This window comes from Caloenas nicobarica, chromosome 21, assembly GCF_036013445.1.
Source record: "Caloenas nicobarica isolate bCalNic1 chromosome 21, bCalNic1.hap1, whole genome shotgun sequence".
In the NCBI taxonomy this organism is placed as follows: Eukaryota; Metazoa; Chordata; class Aves; order Columbiformes; family Columbidae; genus Caloenas; species Caloenas nicobarica.
The window spans coordinates 4,946,655-4,970,783 of record NC_088265.1 but is presented as its reverse complement, the minus strand read 5'-3'; the positions used below and the strand labels follow the sequence as shown (position 1 = coordinate 4,970,783).

General features: G+C 46.6%; 1 protein-coding gene across 6 annotated transcripts in view; it reads left to right on the top strand.

Moving 5' to 3' along the window:
* Positions 1–24,129, top strand: part of PPP1R12B (protein phosphatase 1 regulatory subunit 12B) — a 122,393-nt gene that overhangs the window by 65,106 nt on the left and 33,158 nt on the right. For all 6 annotated transcript variants that reach the window (XM_065649324.1, XM_065649322.1, XM_065649325.1 and 3 more), the window contains 5 exons: positions 8,253–8,343; positions 8,790–8,960; positions 9,676–9,859; positions 10,404–10,516; positions 12,822–12,866. In XM_065649324.1, coding sequence (XP_065505396.1) covers positions 8,253–8,343; positions 8,790–8,960; positions 9,676–9,859; positions 10,404–10,516; positions 12,822–12,866 — 604 coding nt within the window. The remainder of the gene's footprint in view (positions 1–8,252; positions 8,344–8,789; positions 8,961–9,675; positions 9,860–10,403; positions 10,517–12,821; positions 12,867–24,129) is intronic.

Below are 24,129 nucleotides of genomic sequence, written 5' to 3'. Positions count from 1 at the left end.
CAATTTTTGGCAAGTCCTTTTACCTCGTGATTCTTGTCCTGTCCAAATTCAGAGCATGACTCCTCTAGGGTGAACGTGGATGCCTGAAATGCCTGTTACCTTTATTATCTGACAAAAAGAATAAGAAACCCTAATCTCTGTCAAAGTTCAACTATGAGATTTGCATTTAAGAGGTATTTAAATATTACTTGAGAAGAACTGGTATAGAAGAAGCTGTGAGCATCGTCTTGCTACCACCTGGGGGTATTTTTCAGTAGTATTTGACTCTTTAATCTGTATCGCTGACTGTCGTAAAGCTGAGCGGTCTTAATTCTCGTGGGGAAGGGCCCTGGGAAGCGGAGCGGTGGGGACACTCGTGCCAAGCGCTGCTGCACGGCGAGGGACGGATTCCCGTCCACGCTGCCCAGCAGACAACAAGAAGTATAAGAGGTTTCTCCCTCTTGTGAAGAACCGAACAATCATCCAGCACCTGCTGCTGAAAGCATTTCTCTGCCACGCTCCTGCGGTTTATCTCGTTCAGATAAAGTCAGCCCTTTTTTGAAAAGGCTGCTGGTGCGGATGATGTGGGAGGGCAGGAATCCCGCCGGCCGTGGGATTGCCCATGTTGGGAAGAGGCGAGATTGCTCCTCGCTGGATCAGAAATCAGGCTGCGTGTTTATACGGCGAAAGGTCGAGGTGTGGGATGGGGGTCGGCGCCGCCGAGCCCCCGTTCCCGCCGGGGCGGCGAGCGGGTTTGCTGCCGCCAGCTCAGCTGCCGCCGCCTTGATCCGCCGCGCTGGGGAAGGACGGGAGGGGATATTTTGGCATTTGCTTTGGGCGGAGGAGCCCGGGCTGTAGGTTGGCCTGCTAACCCAACACAGGGATATATGCGGGATCGTCCGGGGATGGTCAAGGATGCGCGGCAGGGAGCACTCAATGTGAAGGAGCTGCGGCTCGACGACGAGGAGCGGGTGGAAGGTAAATCTGCCTTTCCCCGTCCCCGTCAACATGCAAAATCTGCGTGCAGTTCCTCTTTACTTACTAATCGTAACCACCGACGCGTTTCACTTATTTAACCCTTGTGTCTAACAGCACATTTCTCTAATGGCAAGTTCTGCAGCGAGGCTCCGGTTCCGTCTGGGCGCCGTTACCTGGGTGCTCAGGGTATGAACATTTACTAACGTCATCCAAAAACGGCCATTAAACTAAAGAACGTACCCAAAATATTTATGGAGGTACCACGTGACGGTACAGCTGAGAGCTAATTTAGCACAAAATCAGCTATTCTGTTAAATTCTGTTCTCCACAGCACCGGCCTGTGGGTGTTACGGGTGGAGAAGCCAGGTGGCCACCCTGCAGTTTCCATAGGAAGAGTTTTTGAGCAAACTTAATTAATCTGCTGTCCCCGAGAACAGTGGACACTTGAAGTTGAACCAAAGCCTCTGCCACATGCTAAGAAATTGCAATCTTAGCTCAGGAGGAAAGGGAAATCTTTTATGCGTTATTAATCTTTGGTGACGTTTTCTGTAATTCAGCTGGGGCTGATTCATGATGTTCCTTGGAAAGGCGTCTCCTCGGTGGCTGCACCCACGAGGTGGCACTCGAAGGCTGTCGGATGCTCTTGCCAAGCCAGCGTTTCTCCTGCGCTTTAGCTCCTTCAATACCTGAACCTTCTTTATCATCACCAAGTTTTGATCTTCTATTTTTGTTGCCGCAAAAGGCAATATCCCAGATATTCAGATTTTTGCTGAGTGATTTTAATTTAATTTTTTTTCCAGGCATTTCCTGCCTTGTTTCAGACTATAAACGAGCTTTTGGGAAAGCTCTAATAGGTCTGCTTGAGGTTGTTTAAAATGTCAAATTGTGTTGTCAGACTTGCTGCTCACTTGAAAATGAGAAAGGGAGGTAATGATGGAGACAGGACACTTGCATCTTTGCCTTTGGTTCGTTCATCAGCTGGCAGGAGTCGGAGTTTCATCCCGCTCCGTTTCATGCAGCATTTTTAATGCGAAGGTTCAGCCTCTGGGCACTGCAGACAGCGCTGGATATCAACACCTCGTGTCCTGGGCTGAACACAAACCCATCTCAGAATATTCCAGCCTGGAAAGCTTTGCACTGGTGACAGTCACAACTGATGCATTCAGTAACTACGGGGAAGTTCGGTAGGGAGTTTTGCTCCCTTGCTTTGGTTTCTGTTTGCAGGAATCTTGCAGAAAAAAAATCCCGGGGTTTTTTTTGTTTCTTTTTTAAATAAATACATTTCCCCTTTTTCTGGAAAAACTGTAAAGGTCTAGGCTGACAGTGACATCAAACCTGCTTCAGATGAGGAAGCCAGTTTAAGAATCTGATCACTGGGATGTTTGTTGTCTTTCCTGCTTTTTACCGTGATAGAATCGTAGAATCACTTCAGTTGGAAGAGACCCTCAGGATCATCGAGTCCAGCCATAACCCAACTCTGTACACGGGACGTATTCTTAGAGCATCAGCTGCCATCCGTGTAACCTCAGCCCATTGTAAACAGCACATCAAAGCGTCATTTTTCAGGAGGGATAAAGGGGACTTGTTGTTTTGATTAACAAGTGACAAAGATCACAAGCCTCTTAATCTCTCGGATCAGCACCTGAACGTGTTGAGCAAAGCAAAGCTGTTGCAAATAAAGAATTTCATCTTCTGCTTTTTAACCTGCTAGTCATACTGTAAACAGATGATTGAAATTCAGACATTTCAACTCGCACGAGCTGAGAATTCACAGTCCAGATTGAAACAGCTCATAACAGCCAGGACTAACTTGAGAGAGAAAAGCAAAGGCCTGAAAATGGGGAATACTCAGGCGAGGCTTTTTGAGCCAGCTGTGAGATGCTTTATAAGAGTGTGATCCCGTTATCTTGTTATCCCGCTGTCCTCAGCTTGTTAAATAACTCAGCCTCGTCTGGCTGCCTCTCCCCTTTCCAGCTCCAGTACTTGCAGACTCTGGGTTATTCTTCTCTCCTGCCTGCTGAATGGTCGTCTCAAATTATAGTCAGCCAGCTTTTCATGAAAATTGAACATTTTCGGTTGCTTTGGGCTGAGGCACAGAGTGCGTTAGCACCGGGATAAATATATTGAAGAGCTGAAACCTGTTGCTTGGTTGAGGGAGCAGAGAAGTTTCTTTTTCTGACTGTTTCCATGCAATTGTCAGTTATTGACTCGCTGCTGAGTACGTTCTTTATTATCTAACTTAAGGAATTGTATTTTGGGAACTGCTGACAGCTTTGTTGCCTGCAAAACTTCCACTTACTTCTCTTCCCTCCCTCAGCTTATAGATAGTTTCGGAGCTAATGGCAAATTTCCAGCCTGTAGGAATGCATCGCTGGGATGCTGTACTTTTCCGATGGTTTGCAGGGCAACAGTCTCAGTACTTAACGCTCCTCCTGGGCTTTTTTTTTTCCCCATCATTTTTTTAAGTGTATGTTTGCGTATATGTATTGATACACCCACGTAAATATGCATGCCTGCGTTAGAGATAGATGCGCGATAAAGGGGTTTTTTACATCTGCGGTGTTTAGAACAGTGATATTGTGCTCTTAAGAAAAGCCATTGCCAACATTTTAGAGTCTGACTATCTGTGTGTGTATCCATGTGCTGGACCAGCTTTGTTGTGTGCAGGAAACCAAACCTGTGCCCGGTCCCTCTGCCCGTATCACCCAGAGCTGGAGGAACCAAAAGTCCGAATCTGCTTTGAGAAGAGGGCAGCTCTAGCGTTTAATGAACATTTAGCTTCCAAATGTGTTGCCAAGTTTTGACACGTGTAGGTGAGTGTCTTTCAGGTGGGTGCTTTCCCAGTTCTGGGGCACCAAAGAGGGAAAATATGAAACTTGGGTGAGTCGTGCAGGTTCTCGGGGTTCCCTCTGGGACCGGGGATGCGGTTCTGCCAGAGGACTCTGGTGTTTGCACAAACGCTTCCGTCTGTAAGTGCCACAAGGAGTTCAGGTGGGAAAGGAGACCAGCGGTGTAAAAATGTTATCAGAAGTTTCTGTGTTTCTTGGAGAAATTAATCATATTTTCTTGTTATTTATGCACCAATTAACATCGGATTGTAATTTCTTTTTCTGCATCATTTACCTTTTACTTGGGAGGGATTTCTCTCTGCATATGTTCTTTTCTTTCTTTTCTCTAACATATAGATTTGCTCTTGTATTCTTGGTTTCCCAGCTTGTGCTGGCTTTACTGTTGCCCTGTTTAGAATTTCCCCTTCTATTCGGATTTTATTGCAGCTCCTATTGCCTTAAGCTGCTGATGAGTAGTTGGGATCCATCTTTGTGTCCCACTGCCCTGATTAAAAGAGTTAACAGAGAAAATAGATGTTTTCTTGAAAACAGGAAGAATTAAGCGGGAGCCAGATTCATCACTCAGTTCCCAGCTTCTTTCTTTCTAATGCACGAACCCAGAGCTTGTCGCTGTCTCGTTGCAGCTGGACACACTTGTCTCTGTCTCTGGGAACTATAAACTTCTGCAGTGTTTTGCTGACTCTCACGTACGCATCTCTAACAATTTATATTCTGCTGCTTGAGCTTGCACCCAAAGCTCTGCGGAAAAAAAAAACCCAAACTGCTCTGCATTATACGTGCCTTGAACTTGGCGTGACAGCTGCTCTTATTGCGCCTGTTTCTCGGAGAAAGCTCATTGCAAGAAAATCCAACACGCAGGACCATTTCGTTGAAGATCTGCTTGGATCATGTGGTATTTGCTTGAATTAATAGGATGACATAGATGCTGCAGTTTAGCGAGCGACGTGTTTGGTGAAAACGTAATTAAAAACTCTCTGGATTGTTTCCAGACGGCGTCGTACCCCATTTGCTGCCTGTCCCCTGCAGCTTGCTGCGATCTGCAGTTTTTCTGCTTTGGAGAGCAGCGTGTCGCCCTCCCCACCATCCAGCCCGGTTTGCTTTGTGGCTGCATCTCCTTGCAGTCCATTTGTTCATTCTTTTTTCCTTCCATCCCACTGAGCACGTTCAGGTCTCTTAAAATTCAGCTTGCAAGTAAAGTGAAGCATCACCTACAATTGTAAAATCTTTCTTTATCCTCCCTGCCTCTCCCAATCAACAAAAAAACCCCACAAAACACACACAAAAAAAAGCCAAGTAGAGCAAAAATGTGATGGAATTTCCAGCAGGTATGGTGTCAGCTGTTTGCATTTGGAATATTTACAGCATAACCGCCGTCTTTCATCAGCAGGAAAAGCCCGTAGCTGCTTGGAGAAACCAGCTCTGTCACTGCGCAGCGGCTCTGCTGACTTCTTTCAGAAAATTCAGTTATCTCATGCTTGTAAAACGGCTCTGGCGGAGTTCCAAGAAGTGGGGAATTGTGTAAATGGAAAGAAACCAAAAGTTAGCGATCGATAAAGGCTGCAGCGCAAACCGAGCCGCTCTGACTTGCAAAATGTGCTTGTCTGAAGATTAAGTCACTGTCACGGGTTGGACACTGAAAATTGATGATGATGTTTTAGCATATTCCTATTTTTATATAAATTCTGGGAGAGGAAAAAAAGTCTGGGAGGATGACGGGGTAAGAGAAACAAAATGTGTTTTCTCTTGCTGTATCTGTCCGCAGAAGTGTAGCGATGCACCAGAACGAGGGAAATCCTGCAGCCTTGCTGTGCTCCTGTAAACCTGCCTCTCCGGGCGCTGACCTGTTTGCACGGATTTTCTTGACCTGTCTTGAAGATGGTTTGAAAATCTCTTCTGTCCTATCTTGCATCCAGTGGCAGGGAGTTCGGCATTATTTTCTGGTAGCGTGATCCGGTGCTGCTGCCCTGTCCCAGGCATGTTCCTGAACATTGTGGCTGCTGCCTACGTGCTGTTGTGTGAGCCGAGTTCCTCCTCGGGCAAACTCCGGTCTCATCTTCCCTCTTATTCCCCACCTGTGTCCTCCCACGACACGTAAATTCCTCCGATTCAAAGCTGTTGCAGTAAACCGTCCATCTTACTTAGCTACAAATTTACTTGGTTTATATGTTTCAGGAACTATTTTTTTTTTTTTTTTTTTACAACTGCTCAGAACTGAATTTCCAGTATATTTTGCAAATGTGTTCTTGCTGTAGGTGGCTTATTACTTCTGGATGCTGTGCAAATAGCAGCTATTCTACTGGTGTCAAAAGCTGCAGAAAATGCTTATTGTTTCCTTAATGTGCCATTACCTGGGGAGCACATATGCACTGCATAAAAAGAGGAGAAGAGAGCTCCTTGTGTGCAAAATGGGGGCTTGCACAGTATTCGCTCATCAAACAGCAGCTTTTTTGTTCACCAAACAGCAAACTCTTGGGAGGCAATCAACCCTCGCAATTGTAGGCGCTTCCCGTGCTGGCGTATCCATCACAGCCAGCGCGTCTGTCGGGATAATCAATGGGAGCAGCGAGCTCGCTGCAGCGCGTTCACATGCTGTGAGCTGGAGGCTCTTTCTGAAGATGATGGATTGTCCCTCGGAGGTGCTGCTGGGTGAGCCTGCAGACGTCTCCGTTGCAGCCAGTGCCGAGAGCACGATCCATCCCCCTGCCCAGGGCAGTGCTGGAGTCACCATCCCTGGAGGGGTTGAACAGACGGAGATGAGGTTCTCAGGGACATGGGGCAGTGCCAGGGGTGGGTTATGGTTGCACTGGATGATCTTGAGGGTCTTTTCCAACCAAAATGACTCTGTGATTCCTCCCGAAAGCTCCATCGATCCTTTGCACTCTCCTTGTGCTCTGTGGAGATCAGGAGAGTTCAAGGCGTGATTTATCAGGTCAAATACGTACACCAGTTTAGGTGAGAAGACTCACGTATGCTCCACCAACACCTGAACAAGCGCGAAGTGATGAGCTCCCATGGATGTACCTGTTAATAGAATCACAGAATCATGTTGGTTGGAAAAGACCCTCAAGATCATCAAGTCCAACCGTTCCCCACCCCGGCACTGCCCCATGGCCCTGAGAATCTCATCTCCGTCTGTCCAACCCCTCCAGGGATGGTGAGTCCAGCACTGCCCTGGGCAGCCTGTTCCAATGCCCCACAGCCCTTTGGGGAAGAAATTGTTCCCAAGATCCAAACAGTCCGAGGAACCCCCAGCTGAGGGCTGTGTGTCTGCTGAGCTCTGGCTGCGTGTGGCTGCACAGCGAAATCAGCGCTGAACACAAGATCATGAAGGTGGATAAAAGCCATCATGGGAGATGATTTTAGAACAATCCAGATTTCCCGGTTCTTTGAGGTTTTGTCATCGTGCAGCAAAGCTAGTAATCTTTCTAAAAAATGTCTTAACTTAGTGGATCAGACGCAAAATCTGTTCAGCCATTACATTTTCTGTAAGAGTGCTCTGTAGTGGAGAACCAGGCGTATTCCTTGATAGAGCTTCATCCCTCACTTGGCTCATTGTTCTTTGAACAAATCTGGCTCTTTGATACCCTGTAACCTGTGGCAGCGCTAGACCTGCAAAAGAACATTCCAGGCACCCTCATCCTTGTACGGCGAGACAGTGTTAATAGTCATCCCCTATTAGCCAGGCTGAAGAGTCCAATCTAATCAATCTTTCCTAGCGTGGAAGCCACTCCAGCAGCAGGTAGATCAGACTCAGGGCTGTGCGATCCCTGCCCAGTTCCCTCCAGTTCCTCCACAGCGAGTGCCAGGGCAGAGAGTTTGGTTTATATATTTTCATGTGAATAATTCTTCTGAAATCTCTAAGGTTTAATGAAATCCAGAGGTGACCAGCTCTGGATTTCGAGTGCGTGTTTTTCAGCGTTGAGGAACTTGATTTATTCCAGTGTGTGAAGGTCATTTCTTTAATTTCATAGCTTTTTTTCAAGGTGTTTTGTCTTTATAAGGTGCCTGCAGTTCAGCCATTTTCTAGCGTGATGGGTTTCATATTGATGAGGACAGCAGATTGCAGGAATATGATCATGAATATAATGACAAGAAGGAGGGTCTGAGGAATGCGCCAGTGCAGGATTTCTGTTCTTAGATCTGTATCGGAATGAGAGGTGGCTTCTGGGGTTTTTTCCTAATGATGCAATGACATGGAATGGAGCAAATAATATCCTAAATAGTTGCGCCTTTTCTGACAGAACATGTCCAACACTGAAGAGTTTATTTAGAGACTTTAGGGTCGTGTATCATATGCTCGTAGGAAAGTTGTCGCAAAGCAGAAGACAATAGTCTTGGTAGACGGAGCTGAAATTATATTTGTCCATATGAAACAGAATAATAGCTCAGGAGCTTGCAGAGCATCTGTTTTTATTTTAACCTCTTCTGCCCTTTGTTGTTTTTCAGGTCGTATCTGACTCCGGTGCGGGATGAGGAGGCAGAATCGCTGAGGAAGGCACGGTCCAGGCAGGCGCGGCAAACTCGCAGGTCTACGCAGGTAAAGAATGGAAATACTCATGTTTGCCTGTGGGATGGAGACAGCTGATGTATGGAGGGCTGTATTCTACTCTGTTTTACTGCTCTAGGATGAGGGGCTTATCTACCCCCACCCTGTGTTGGAGCAGTTCTGGCGAAAGTTCCTGCAGACAGGTTTTACAAAACACAGCCCCAATCATACACAAGTTAGATTTCAAAGTTCTCATTTCTGCAGTGTAGCTGCCTTTTATTTTATAGCTAGATCACGTATATTTACATTGTTTTGAGTCAGCGATTAGGTTGATACACTGAGAAATATGTTACAGGCAACAGAATTATCTTTCTCTTGGCAAAAAACAAAGCTTTAACCTGGCCCGGTATAAACCTGTTGGGCATTTTAAACCGACCTGGAAAACTTGAATTCTAAGTGCATCCATTTAAAAACTCTCTCTTTGACGCTCCCCGCAGGGTGTGACGCTGACAGACCTTCAGGAGGCCGAGCGAACCTTCAGCCGCTCTCGGGCAGAGCGGCAAGCGCAGGAACAGCAAAGCGAGAAAGCAGAGAGCGCGGAGCAAGCCGAGGACAGCGCTGAGCGGCAGGACACCCGGGCACGGTGGAGCAGGAATACCGACGAGGAGGTGATCCTCCCGGCCTCGCTTCCCCTTCTTTCAGAGTTAATGAAACCACTTAGGATAGTTGAGATCAGGGGAAATTCTTCTGGGGATGTCTGTTTGTTTTAAGGGGGGCGGACTCGCTGGAAAGGAGCGGTACCTCGGGGATCTGCGCGAGGGAGGTGGGTATGTTGGTATTAGAGCTTTGCTGTTCCTTTGCTCTCCACTGGGAATTCAACTTTTCTGTCTCGTGCCAGAAAATAAACCTGTGTAAATCACAGGAAGTGGAATGAGAAGGCTCATGATAGAAACGTGGCCCAGATCCATCCTTGCTGTGCAAACTGCACTGAGGCTTCATCTTCACACTTTTCCACAGATGTTCCGTGTGTAATGGAAACCCAGAGAGAACAGTTTTCTCCCCCCGCCATCACTTCTGGTTTCTCCCTCTAAATCATTTCTGTTTGATAACTGGTTTGTCCTGCTATTGGCAACAGGGACAAAGAGATCGATTGCAGACTTCCCAGCACTGGGAAGGTCTCTCACGTGGTAGCTCAACGATGCTTTGAACACTCATCCCAGCCTGATGGAATGACCCTGGTCGGGCGGATGGAGGTGAAGCAGTGAAGCATCAGTGAAGAAAACGTTATACTCTAAAAGATTACTCAGCTCCCTGAAATCCCAGATCTGCTGGTTCCTCGTCCTTGCGCTAACTTTTTGTCTTTTTTTTTGTTGTTGTTTATAGACTGTTTATCGACGATTGAGGTGCCCAGTACAAGCAGACAAACCTACGACACCTGTATCTCCTTCGACGTCAGCACCTCTGCTCTATACAAGTTCGTACCTGACTCGAACAAATAAGTATTTAGGTCTTGACTCTGTGAATCCAGCAGACTTCAGAGGTGCAGCCACAGAGATGGAGAAAAATGGTATGTACCCAGGAGAATGAAGAACAGTCAAAGCTCAGGGATTTTCATGAGTTTTAGAACTTTTGATGTGTATAAACACAGAGAATAAGTTTACTTGTTATTCTGAGGGGAGCAGTATGGGGAGCTGAAATGTTATTCATTTAAATGGAAATCCTAATGTAGGATGCAGCCTATTGTGTCTAACAGAGGGATAAAAGGATGTTTTCCATTTTGGATAAGTAAATGAGATAGTGATCCGTGGAGCGTTTAGGTTTTAGAGCTGGGGGGAGCGATTCCCTTTGTACAGTTTGTCCTCAGGAGTAAGTCAGGATGTTCTGGGGAGAGCTGGGAGCCAGGGCAACCTCTCTGGGCTCTGATAAAAGGAGGAGAGTGAGTAACCAGATGCAGTAGGGCACTGAGATTCCATTTCGTTTGGTTTAATAACTCTTTTCTAATATACCACAAGCCAAGATGACCTTGATCAGATTAAAAAGAGTTCCAGAACCTTAGCAAAAGCAGAGATGTAAATCACTGAAACCAAAGTAGTCTGTCTTTGCTTGGCCAGAGTGTGAAGATCAGGATTTAGACGACAGATCTTTGAACAAACAGTCGATCCGAGAGAGGCGGCGGCCAAAGGAGAGACGAAGAGGCACCGGCATCATTTTCTCAACAAAAGATGTAAGTTTGAGTTCCTTAGGCAACAGAAACTCATTCTGTCATATTCAGCATGAATTTCCTTCCCATTCCAAGCTTCAAATTTTTTTCCAAGTCAGATGATTTCCCCTTAGTCCTTCCCTCTCCAACTCTGTTCCCGACTGGCACTTCCAGAGGAATCGCATCCCCGTTTGGCCCCTGTAGAACCCAAGCAGCAGGCGCTGGGCAGCCTGTCCCTGAGCCGTTAATCAGTGTGATCCTTGCACAGTTGTGAAAGAGCCCACATGGGAGAAGAGAGATGAGAAGTCTGGTTAATTTGGAAGAAGGAGGTCACGAACCACTGGAAGTATTTTCAAATTCCTCCAAGCCCAAATTTGGCTATTTAGGCCCCCTAAAAGGAAAAAAATGAGGAATAAAACCTACATCTGGATCCCCTGCCCAGCACCAGAGAACACACAACATAAATGCAGAAGAGCTGCTTGTGTTGGGGTTGTTTCTCTTAGTTATGGTTTCAAAAGGATTTGTTCATTGTGAGGGAAGAAATCCAGCCCTCCAAACCTTGGTTAGAGCCTCAGGTAGGAAAATAGATCAGCCTTTTCAGCAGGAGAATAAGTATTATGAAATCATGATTAAGAAGTGTGCAACAATTCCAGCCCAGCGATGGCCATACAGCGTTCCTGATACGCCTCAGGGGAGAGGCTTCCTGCACAACACAACAAATAAAACCCCAGTGGTCTTCCCTGTGGCAACAGCAGATATGTTGAATATTTGGAGTTAGAGACAAGTTGAACAGGGCTCTGCTAGAAACCTCAGAATTTCTATTGAAAGACTCGCAGCAAACACCCCTTTTTTATTATTTTCAAATTATTCTTACATTTTTTCACTTGATGCCAAGTGCGATTTTTTTTCTTATTGTTTTTTTAGTTAAATGGTTTAAAACCTTCCCAGTTGTCTGCTGGATCATTGCAGCAATATTACCAGCTTCAGAGCAGAAGGCTAATCGCTTCTCAGAGTTTTAGTTAATTTTCCTATTTCTCTGTACGAAAACCATAGGTATGACTTCCAGGATACCTTGAGTTCATTACAGAGTCAGGTATGATGCTGAGGTCATTTACCTCCGTGAAATCCTGGACCTGTTACAGAGAGGCAGCGGGTTCCAGAGAGGCTGTGGAAGTGCGAGCTGTCTGGGATGGAATCGGAATGGTTTGGGTTGGAAGGACCTTCCCAGCTCCCCCAGTGCCCCCCCTGCCGTGAGCAGGGACATCTGCACCAGCTCAGGTTGCTCAGAGCCCCGTCCAGCCTGGCCTGGGATGTCTCCAGGGATGGTTCATCCACCACCTCTCTGGCCAACCTGGGCCAGGCTCTCACCACCCTCAGGGCCAACAATTCCTTCCTCATGTCCAGCCTGAATCTCCCTCCTTTAGTTTAAAACCATCACCCCTTGTCCTTTCACAACAGGCCCTGTTGAAAAGTCCATCCCCATCTTTCTTATTGGCCCCTTTTAAGTCTGGAAAGGCTGCACTAAGGTCTCCCCGGAGCTTCTCTTCTCCAGCTGAACACCCCAACACTCTCAGCCTGTCCTCCCAGCAGAGCTGTTCCAGCCTCGGATCATTTCTGGGGCTCCTCTGGCCCCTCTCCAGCAGGTCCATGTGTGTCCCGTGCTGAGGACCCAGCACTGCAGGGGGGTCTCACCAGTGCGGGGCAGAGGGGCAGAATCCCCCCCAAACCTGCTGCCCACAGTGCTGGGGATGCAGCCCAAGATATGACTGCACTGGGCTGCCAGCGCATGTTGCCGGGTCATGGCCAATGTCTCATCCCCAGCACCCCAAGTCCTTCTCCTGGGGGCTGCTCTCCATCCCTCCATCCCCAGCCTGGACTGATACCGGGGGTTGCCCCGACCCAGGTGCAGGACCTTGCACTTGGCCTTGTTGACGTTCAAGAGCTTCCCATGGGCTCACTTCTCAAGCTTGTCCAGGCCGGTCTAGATGGCACGGCAATATCATGTCAACATTTCAGACACGCAGTCCTGCCAACTGTCAGATTTGTTCTAAGTATATTAAGGAAGTACTTTTCCTGACTCTTCAAAAGCATTCAAATTCCAGCTGATATCTCAAGAAAGTAATTCTGTCCCCAGTACCAGGACCTTCTAAATGGCCATGAGGTTACCAAAGCTGATCTGACAATCAGCCAAAAGCATCTAGACAGGCATTTCTTCCAACAGAAATGTTCTTAGCTTTAACATCAAATCATAAGCAATACATTATCTTCCTGTGATAAAATTTTATTGTCTCCGAGGCTGCCTAATTATATTGTTTGGTTTTCGTCCTAGGATGATGATGAAGTTGATGGAAGTGAGGAAGTGAAGGAAACTCGGGTAAGTGGAAACATACATCTAAATAGTTGGTGTTTCACTCCTGAGTGTTGGTGGCAGGAAGTTTTCTACCGCTTTACTCTTGTTTATACAAGAGGTTCAGGAGCTGAGTACAAACTAGGAGGTGGTTCTGAGAGCAAATTGCTTACTGATTTCTTGTCTGAAAGACGAATAATATTTACAGACTGGCCTAAGTTCAAAAGTTGGTTCTTCGAGAGCTGCATGGGCAGTTCTGAGAGCTGGAGGGGCTGGAGCAGACGTGGCGTGAGTGTCGTCCCGAGGGCGACGCGTGACCTCGTATCTCAGAACCACCCTGACGCCGTTATTTTGGACAGTATGTCTTGTCTTTCTAAAATCTGCACTCCTGTCTCCTCGTGGATTTGTTTTCTTGTGGGAAATTGGCTTGGCGTGCAACACACCAGAGATTGTTCATTGTTCCCCTATTCTTGCAATAGTCTCATTATCCTTCGAGGCCCTTTCTTTTCTTATATTATTGAGTCCTTCCAAATTGTCTTGGTTTCTTTTGGTTTTGTCTGTCTTTGTCTGAAACACATTAGAGCCTGACAGTTACTTTGACAGTGTTAAAGCTAAACGCATTTCCAAACTTTTGAAGCATGGTGTGCAAGACCTGGGAAAAACAGCAAATTTAAGGTTGCTTTGGGGTCAGCCTGCTTGTGCGACATTTAATCTTTGCCAGAATTTACAGTCATCTTCCCTCATACTTTGCATTTCAGTAGAGTAATTGAAGCATCATTTGATTGAAAATTAACTGGTTCTTTGCTAAAAATTTTCAGTAGCACTCTTCAAAGTATATTTTTAGTTTTTCTTTTGGCAATACTCAGTCAAAATGGGGCAAAGTCACGGTGAGCCTTGTGGGGACTGGAGACTCGTACGGTGCTGGGATGGAAGCTTATCTTTCAGTACGGCCTTTGCCTTCCCAGTGCTCACTTTGCAACGTGAAATGTGGGATATTCCCCCCGTGGAAGCCCCACCTGCTTCGAGTAGCCCAGCTCTGCCCACAGGAGTTTCTGCTCATCGCCATACGCGGCTTCGCTAAATCTTCCACTTACCCTGCCTGAAAGATTCAGCCATTTATCATCCACAGAATTGCTTTGACATTTCTGCTGTCTCACAGTAAGACTGAAGGAGGGATATTTTGTAAAAAAGAATAATAATAGGCACACCTTGTTTCCAGCAGTCGCTTTTTGGACTTGCTGGGAATGTCTTGTTCTTCTGGGAAGATGTCCCAGATCAGCTAAATTAAGACTCAAGAGTATCTGAGGCTGCAGGTTTGGAGGTTTCCTACAGTCTAGTCCTTAAACTGCTGAAAACTCTTGAGCAGAGTCCTCAGCGCTCCTGTAAATGGGTAAACTGCGCTTGCTAAGAACCCACCATGTGTTCCTGCCCAAAAACTCAGGGTCACTGAATCTGTTACAGTTGATGATGCTGCTTTTCAACACCTTAATAACAAGGAATCCTTTTATCTAACCCTTCCCAGAATGTTCTTATGGGTTCCCATGTAGTTTCCCTCCAGCTCTCTTGGCCCCTTTGCCCACATGCTCTGTGGTAGCAGTCCCCAGTTTTCTTACGCTGCTCACATACGTTAGACCCTGTTTTTATCCAGTTTCCAGTTAATTATCTTTACCACATGCCTCTGGCATCGTGTCACTTGGTCAGTCTTCCCTGGTTTATTTTACATCCAAATCAGGGATTTCTGTCCTGCTAACTGGCCATGAGCTTGGCAAGAATCAGGGAGCAGCTCCTTGCTTTAATTTCTGGTATCAAGAAGAAAGTACAATTAATAATCATTAATTCTTCAATAATAATAATAATTCTAGAGTGACGGGTGCCACCATCAGAGTTGTGAACTTGAACACACTAAAGTGTCCTGCTTTAGCTGCAGACCCCCAAAGACTCTCCTGATTTTACATGAGCAGTTATTTTTTTCCCTCCAGTGTTTATATCTTGGCCGATATTAGAAAGATTTTCACAGGAACCAAGAAAGGCCCTGCTCGAATTCCCTCCTCCAAACTGCAGCGCTGGAGTTTAGCAAAGGAAAGGTAGATGCAATTTTTGAAAAAGGAGCAAATACATGTTGTTCTCATTCTCAGAAGTGGAGAAATTATTTTGGCTGAAACTTATGAGCACCAGCGTGGGAAACCAGCCCAGAGGCTTTGGCTGAGCAGTCTCGGAATAGGATGTGTCAGGAAAGCTTCATGTGTTTTGTTACCAACCAGCTCCGCTTTTCTCCTTGTGATGCTCGGATGCACTGTGGAAAATTGGAAGAGCAGACAAAGTTTTATTGTGGAATAAATGTTCAAGGGCACAAAGGCTTCAGCTGGAAAAAGCCTCTGGGAAGCAGCTTTAGGAGGGTTTTTGTCACTGGGAAGGATATAGAGAGGAAAGAGGTTTTGTTCGGTCTGGGGAAACCTGAGCTCGAACCAGAGGTGGGGAAAAAAGGTTGGCCGCAGTCTAGTCTCTGTTTCTTGGGAATTAAAGCTTGTGAGAGTTGGACAGATGCTGTCAGGCTGGCGTTGGGAAAGCTTTTCTGCTCCCTGCAAGGCAGCGGCTGCGAAATATCAGTGAGAATTCCCTCGAGGTGCAGCCAGTGAATCACAGAATGTCCTGAGCTGGAGGGACCCACAAGGATCATCGAGTGCGACTCCTGTCCCTGCTCAGGATAGCCCCACAGTTCACACCATAATGGGTACAGATACGATCCGATCAGTGCAGATGCAAATCTGTGGCTCTGGTTTGGGATGCAGGATTTGAAGGATAATGGTGGAGACTAAAGAAAATGGTTCGACGTTACGTTTTAGAGAGGATTTTCCTTATCTCTGGCTCTTCTGGTTTTGACTTACACCTGCCTTCTCCCGTCGCTGTTACACAGCAGGAGAAATTGGGAATGAATTTGGATGAAAAGTGTATTTTAGATGACACATCATACTTAACAGAAATAGAAACATGTTTATAACCAATTAAAGAATTTTATCTCCTTGCCTTTCTCTTTAGTGGTGTTACAAATGTGCCTCACCCCTGTGTTAGTTCACCAAGGGAAAGCTTTAAATACAGGGGAACGCACTTAGTGTTGTGTTGGTAAAATAACAATTTCTGGGCAGTAAAAGTGTCACAGAAAACATCTGTTTTGGGAAACTTCTAGGACAGTCTATATAGCACAGTATAAAACCCAGACACATTAGTGGGATTAACTTTTAGGCAGGAATAACACTGAAATATGTGATTATGGATTACGATCACAGTAAGTGCATTGGATGTGCTCCATTCTTGTCTCTTTGATTTACAAAACACAAGTATTTTAAACTCTGGAAAGCACTATTCAAGCCCACTCTGTTTTGTAAAGATGATGTGTCCTGCCTAATGGTATTATTAAAAACTAAGTCTCTGTCTTAGAAGGACTGAATATCTAACCTTGATTCCATGAATTCTAAGGCAAGACCAACTGTTCCAGGGTTATAACCTGGGACTCCTGATTGTGGTAGTTTCTATTTCTCACCTGTGTTATTGCTTTTAGTGGCATTTTTATCTCCCAGAGAGCCTTCCAATTTAGCTTTTGTAATGATGCTGTTTCCCTTTTTTAAATGATGAATTTGATAAATGACTAAAAGAAGGGAAATAGCTTTACTGTTTTATCAGAAATAACTTTAGTGTCCTGTGCCCGCTGTGACTGTCAGTTTAAGGCGCCGAGTCCTCTGCTTTCTGGGCTCAGATTCCCTAATAAGGTAAGGTATTTCCTCACGGGCTGCGCTGTTTTGCTGGGATACAAGGGAAAATTGACTAGGAAAAGGGCACCAAATAGGTGAACTTCTTGCAAGCTGATAAGAAAATAAAATCTTTTCATCTCTATAGCGCTTTGTGGTACTGTTCAACCTATTGCTGCTAGCCCGGGTTCCAATCTGTGGACTAAGAATACAAGTATTTTTCCCTGGTTTTCCCCTTAAATATTTATTCCTAGCAGAGACACCGCGTGACGTGGGAGGGAAGCCATCTGGCCCGTGTCCAAGGGGACGTAGGTGGTGCCGTGCGTCACTACGGTTAAATTATAGAGCATTGAATTCTGTGCAATGGGAGGCGGTGAGAGATCGGCTCCGTTTCGTCCTGTTTATAAACAGAAGGCTGTAATGGGCTGTGTGTGCTGCGAGGAAAGGAGATCTTTCATGTGTGAATGACTAGCAATGTAAAGTTGAGTCTAAAATAGCAGAAAATTGCTGCAAGAGCATGAGCTAGCATTTTGTGTAGAGCTTTAAACAGGGTGAAGAGCAGTTTTGTTGTGTTTGAAGTGCCCTCGCTTCTTTGGGAGGCGGAGGGGGAAGACACTGTAGAAATTTAAATTCATTCTGCAAATATTTTCGCAAAATTTTTTCACATCTGCACGGATGATTTGCCTCGTGAGTTCTCCAGCCTAATCTGCTTGTGTCGATTTTCTTCAAGCTTAATGTTTTGAGGAGGGCATCAGACTTGCTCTCTGCTGTCCCTGTCCATGCAACATTCAAGTCATCAGCGTGGCTGCCCAGTTCCTATTTACGGCTCTACGAAAACATATTGTTTGTGCTCAAAGCCAGGCAGACCGCAGGGTTACGGCTAAATGAGTTCAGGTTAATTCCTCTAATTCACCAAGCTGCTGAATTAGGAAGGTCTAATGTGAAGCAGCGTCGGAGGTGGAGATGGGTAACACAAAACCAGCTAAAATCCGATCTGCAAGTCCCAGGAAGATGAAGCGAAATAACGAGTCCTCCAGGAATGATTTACAGGGTCATACTCATAACTATTTAAGGTAACTCTATGCTCTAACTTCTTCTTTAGTAAATTACTCTCACAATTTCAATGTGGTCCGAGGTGACTAATCTTTCTCAGTTGTCAGCAAGGAATTTCTCCTGCAGCAGTGGAGCTGAGGTTGGCGATGCTTGGGATACCCGTTGGATACCCCGGCATTGCTGGGAGGCCTCTGTGGTTTAAATTATCCCGTTTCAGCCCAGGGTCCCGTCCCTGCGCCCACACGGCAGCTGTCTCATGGGTGTCCCGGGGTCCTTTTGCGTTCCTCCCATAAGGAATTAGGAGCAGTTGTGGTGGCAGCAGGACCGGTGCCATGGGTGGATGTGACACGGCCACTCCAGGAGACAGGACCGGTCACATTCAGCATGGTCAGTAACCCAGACCCATCGGCATGAGGAACACCTTTGCCTCCTGGAACATGTCCCAAAGGCAGGATAAATCTAACTAATTATGTTTATAATTTTTGATTTTGTAACAGTTAACAGCGTATGTTTGTGCTTATGCGTGTAATGGAGCATCACATTAATTTTTGTTTGAAGCTGTCAAACTCTATTTCATCTTGACACATTCGAAATTACGGAAAGGAAAAATATCTCTAACTACTTAGAGCAGGTTCTCTGCCCCCCTGGGAGCCGATGATCGTGCTTCATTGTCACCCACCCAGCAGGCCATGGGGAGGACGGCTCTCCTGATGCGCTTGAAGACGTGCACAAAAAAACCTGATCTGGATTAAAACTCTTGCATCCAGCAGTCGAAGTCTGGGTAGCCCTTAATATCTGCGTGGTGTTCACACTGGTGTCTGCCTTGGAGAACAGGTGAATTGTGCAGGGGCAAGAGGAGGTGGCTTCAGCAGATGCTCTCGAATGTCTCGTACTCATAGAATCACAGAATCGTTTTGGTTGGAAAAGACCCTCAATATCATCGAGTCCAACTGTTCCCCCACCCCTGGCACTGCCCCATGTCCCTGAGAACCTCATCTCCGTCTGTCCAGCCCCTCCAGGGATGGTGACTCCAGCACTGCCCTGGGCAGCCTGTTCCAATGCCCCACAGCCCTTTGGGGAAGAAATTGTTCCCCAGATCCAACCTCAACCTCCCCTGGCGCAACTTGAGGCCGTTTCCTCTGGTCCTGGCGCTTGTTCCTGGGGAGCAGAGCCCGACCCCCCTGGCTCCAAGCTCCTTTCAGGCAGGTCAGAGATCAGAAGGTCTCCCCTCAGCTCCTGTTCTCCAGCTGAACCCCCAGCTCCCTCAGCCGCTCCCATCACACTTGTGCTCCAGCCCCTCACCAGCTCCGTTCCCTTCTCTCAACTCGCTCCAGCACCTCAAGGCCTGCCTTGGTGTGAGGGGCCCAAAACTGCCCCCAGGATTCGCGGTTTGGCCTCCCCAGTGCCCAGCACAGGACGGTCACTGCCCTGGGCCTGCTGGCCACACCAGTGCTGGTACCGGCCAGGATGCTGGTGGCCTCTTGGCCACCTGGGCACACGCTGGCTCATGTTCAGCCACCGTCACCAACACCCCAGGTCCTTTTCCAGCCGCTTTTCCCCAGCCTGCAGCATTCATGGGGTTGTTGTGACCCAAGTGCAGGACCCGGCACTTGGCCTTGTTGAACCCCAGACAATTGGCCTCAGCCCAGTGATTCTTCTTTACTCGGTCCTTTCACCCGTCTGCTGGTCCATGTGGCTTTGTGGCACTGTGGCAAAGTTCTTATGAAGCTGATGGTCCCGGTTCCCTGGAAGTCACTTGCAGAAAGGCGCAGTCCTGTGTTTAGGTAGTAAATAATTTATCTCCCAGATAAGTCCAGAAGGAGTGAAAAGCAGAAGCTGTATTGCCAGATGGCTAACAAGGAATTGAAGAGTAATCTGAATTTCTTTGGAAAACTGAAGTCAGATTCCCTGGCAATAAAATATCCTTTGGAAACTACCACTGTAGGAAAAATTGTGTGTTCCAGTGATTCAAGTGTGGTGATGCTGTTTGTCGCCCTTGTCTTTAAAAGGTCACTTTTTGTTCTGAGTTTATATCCTCCCGCAGGCTTCTCATCAGAAAAAGCCTCATATTTGGAAAGTCGTTGATTTTTTTGCTTTTGGACGTGGAGTTTCCCTACAAGAAGGAATGTTGTTTGGCAGAAGCTACTTCATTATCGGGTATGTCAAGATGCAGAATCCTTAAGCTGCAAAACTCCTTCTGGCAGGAATTTCCCACCAGCTTTGGTTCAGTTCGCACCTTGGCACGTTTTTGTTACTTGTTATAGTAGGTACCTTGCACGTAGCTAATGCTGGACGCTGCATGGGCTACTTTTATATATGTAGATATATATAGATATTTTTCATTGCTCTTAGATTTCATCCTTGGGCGTGAACATAACCTTCCGCACCACAATCTGTTGAGGAAAGGCCAGAAATAGGTCTGAAGCATAATTCGATAGCAATGTGTTGAAGTTATACATTTGTTTGCTGGCAGCTCGAGGATATTGCTTTGTGTCAGCCGGTTTCCACAGCCGAGCTGACACGAAGGTTTTACAGCCGCGGGGCGGCTGGGATGCAGAATCTGATGAATTCAGATAAAAAGCAAAATGGATCATGACTCTGTGCCCTGAGATTTCTGGTTCTCTACGTCAGATTTTGGAAAGTCCCTTAGCTTGAAATAGCTGTGTTTGCATCTGGTTCTTATATTCGTGTTTGCTTTCTCGTTCCCCTGACATGGCCTGTTAATATCTGCACATTTCTGCGACGTTCCTCTTGTTTGTGCTGCTTCATCCTTTGCAAGAAAGCTGGATCAGAAGAGGGAACCTGTCAGTAAACACTTGCAGAGTCCAACTGCCGAACAGCTTCGACTGGAAAATATTATGTTCTAACACTGCTTTATCCTTAATGGTCATAACTGGATGAAATCACTGGATTTTTGGCGTGAGCGATGCTCTAAACTGGACTTCTGAGTGGACAGTGGAAAGTATCTCTCTCGATTTTCTCATGCTGCTTTTTTTGGACAAAATATGGTATTGAGCTTGGGCAAGCAGCCTGGCTGTGACAAGACAGAGCCGGGTTTTGAGTGGACATGAAGCGAATTATCTGTAGACGCCGGTCGTCCCACCGGTGTGCAGACATGGGGAGGATTATGGCGTGAAAATCCACAGGGCTGAGGCTGCTCCAGGCCTCGGGTTTTTGTGACTGTGGCTGCATTTACAGCCTTGGATGGAATCGAATCTGAGGTCTCACAGACATTTATTTTTGGCAAAGCGGTGACGGCCACAGATGTGGATCTCGTGCCGCAGCCTTGGTTTATTGTTGCTGATCCATTTCTGTAACCTCTCCCCATCATCCCTTCTGGAGACGATGGACTTAAGATAATGAAATCCTTCTCCCTCTTCTGCAAACTTTGCTTTAAATTCAGTTCTCAGCTTCTGAAGTTAGGGAGGTCCGCTGAGGTGTCAGTGAACCCTTATTGTGCTGTTGGAAATGCTGAATTTCAAGGCATTTTGTCCATTCTTCCAAAAACTCACTTCTGCTCCACAGAACTGCTGCAATACTTGTCTCCTACATGCATAATTTGACACTTACAGGTGCTAAAATGACATTTCTGAGAGTGGTGCTTTCTAAACTCTCTTCGCTAGTGCTTTTTATTTTCTGTATTTGTCAGAAAGCAAAAAGAAAAGAACTCTGAAGTTTTATATTTCAAACGTGCTATTCTCAGCCCACACTAAAATTATCTGCTTCTGCTGCTTAACGCTAATCCAGGTATGCCCCGTGAGTATCTCTTCCAGCATTTTTATGATAAATTTAGTGATGGGAATAAAAAGTATGATGCTGCAGGTGCAATTATAGACCGTCAGCTGCTGTGTGTGCATTCGGGAGAAGAGGAAAATCCTTTCGTTCTGTGTCCCACTCGTGATCTCTAACGGCAGATCTGCTGCTGGTAGTCCCGGTCAGCGCACTGCAGAGGAAAAGCCTCTTCACTTGATGGTTTTATTCCATTTATGGCAAACTGCTGCAGTGCCTTCGCATCACGTTTACAACACAGCTTATTGCCTGACCAGTAATTTCGTTGCTACAGCCCTTTCAGCCTTCTCTTGCTGAACATAAGCTTTTTCAGTTCTAAATAAACCCTGCGGTGCTGTAATTGAACCTGTTAAAGCTTGCATACAATTTTAAAGTGATTTATTTACAGTAGTTTAAAGTGGTTTTTATATAGCGAGTATTTTCAATCAACTTTTCATTATCCACAGTAATAGTGGGTTGGGTATTACACTGAATGCAGCTGCTGCAGCTTTGACCCTGAGTTGTCCCATGTAACAGCAGCTGCTCTGGATTATTACAGTGTATTTGCAAACCGGATTGCAATTCCCAGGTAATGGAGAGTTAGCTGTAGAAAAAAGAATGGTTCTTATTGCAGTTTTTAAAGATTGGCTTTCTGTTGCATCTCCTGGGTCAAGTAACGGTGCTGCTAATTTGGAATCAACTCATTATGTGCTGAAATGAACAGTTTCTCTACAGAACCAGCAGAATTTCTTTGCGTGAAAGGCGATGGGTACAGTGAATAAAAGTGTGAGAGCAGGAGGGTTAACAAGACTCAGCATTTTCTTTGCAGGTGAACTCCTTTCTGAAAATTTTGGTAATTCTTTAGAGACTTTTCACTGCAAGACCCCATGTAGAAGAAGAAACAAGTGGTGTCCAGGTACTGGTGCAGTGATGTGCTGTAACCTTTCATCTGACTCTCGAGCTCTCCACATTAAAACAAAATGGTATTTCTGGCTTGTTGGACCCAATCTCAGATTGATCACAGGCTTTTTCTTTGCAAATAGCAACGCTCGGCTCCAGTTTGGACATAGTGGAAGCAAATGCAAGGCAAGTAAAACCTCTTCCAGGGACAAAGCAGTGGCACGTTTACTGTGTGCAAAGATGCACAATATTTAGGGCTTAAGTAATCACAAATATAGGACATCCTGAGGTGAAGAGAATCACAGGACTGATTAAACTTTGCCCACAGTAGTTAGAAAGGGGAGGTGCAGTCCTCTTACATGATGGATTTCAGTTTTGTGTGTCAATCCAGTAACATAAAAGCAATAGGAAATCTAATCTTGACTCTGCTCTCTGCAGCCTGCGTCAATAGTTAATGGGTTTTTGGTGTTTAAACTGAGATTCTCTGGGTTTTTCACGGAACTACTTTAGACTCAGAACAATTATTTTATGGACATTTAATGGCTCCTGGAAACGACTGCCAGGGCAGTTTATTTTGCTCCGACAAGTGTCATGAGAATAAATGCGTCTTTAGAATTGATATAAGTGTTGCATAAAATATGAATTACAGATTTCGGTGTTTCTGTGGACTGGAACGCTACTCAACACACGAACTGTGTACTGGAAATCCAGAAGTGAGGGTTGTGAAGATTTTTCTAATTGAACGCAAACAGCTGAGCTCTGTGGAAGGGGGAGGCACCAGCGGATCGGGGCTGCATTAAGCAATGAGGGGAGTTCTCTGCTGCTCAAACACAAGTGAGCAAAATGCCCTCAGCAGCAGGTTCAAAGGAAAACGTGAATCGTGTTGCCGGCCTCTCCCTCTTGCTGCTCGTCCAGCTGGGTTATAATTCACATCTCGTGTCCCTGCAGTGCAGCCCCGTTGTTCTCGCGTTGCTGGGCCCAGCACAGGTGACCAAAAGGGCGGAGAGACCCCGTCCTCCCACCCCGAGTGTGTCAGCAAATCATAGAATGTTCTTGGTTGGGAGGGACCCACAAGGATCATGGAGTCCAGCTCCTGTCCCTGCACAGGACACCCCACAGGTCACACCGTGTGTCTGAGGACGTTGTCCAGTCTCTTCTTGAACACTGTCAGGTTGGGGCCGGGACACCTCCCTGGGGAGCCTGTTCCAGTGTCCAGCACCTCTGGGTGAAGAACCTTTTCCTCATGTCCAGCTGCCCCTCCCCTGGCACATGTTCCTGCCATTCCCTGGGTTCTGTCACTGTCCCAGAGAGAAGAGCTCAGCCCTGCCCCTCCTGCTCCCCTGCTGAAGCTGCAGCCCCATGAGCTCTGCCCTCAGTCTCCTCCAGGCTGAACAAACCCAGGGACTTCAGCCGCTCCTCATACGGCTTCCCCTCCAAACCTTCACCAGCTTCGTAGCCTCCTCTGGACACTCTCCAGCAGCTTTATCTCCTTTTTCTCCTGTGTCCCCAGCCCTGCCCGGCTGGCTGTGCTGGGGCTGCGGGCAGGACGGGCTCTGCCTGGGTTTCATTGCACAGCCGTGGCCGAGCAGGCCCTGGGGGACGGTGCGGGGTGTGCAGGGCGTCCTGGGGCTGTGTGAGCCCAGGTCGTGTCTTCAGCCTTGGCTGCTGTAGCTGGAGACGCCAACATGCTCCCAGTTCGCGTCTGCTCGCGGAGATGGGGAAGTTTGGCTGCGGATGAAAGGAGCCAGCAGGATGGGAAGTAATTCAGTGATGTACTAGAGTATGGTAAAGCTGATGTGGAAAATGACAGCTAGGACTTTGAGAAG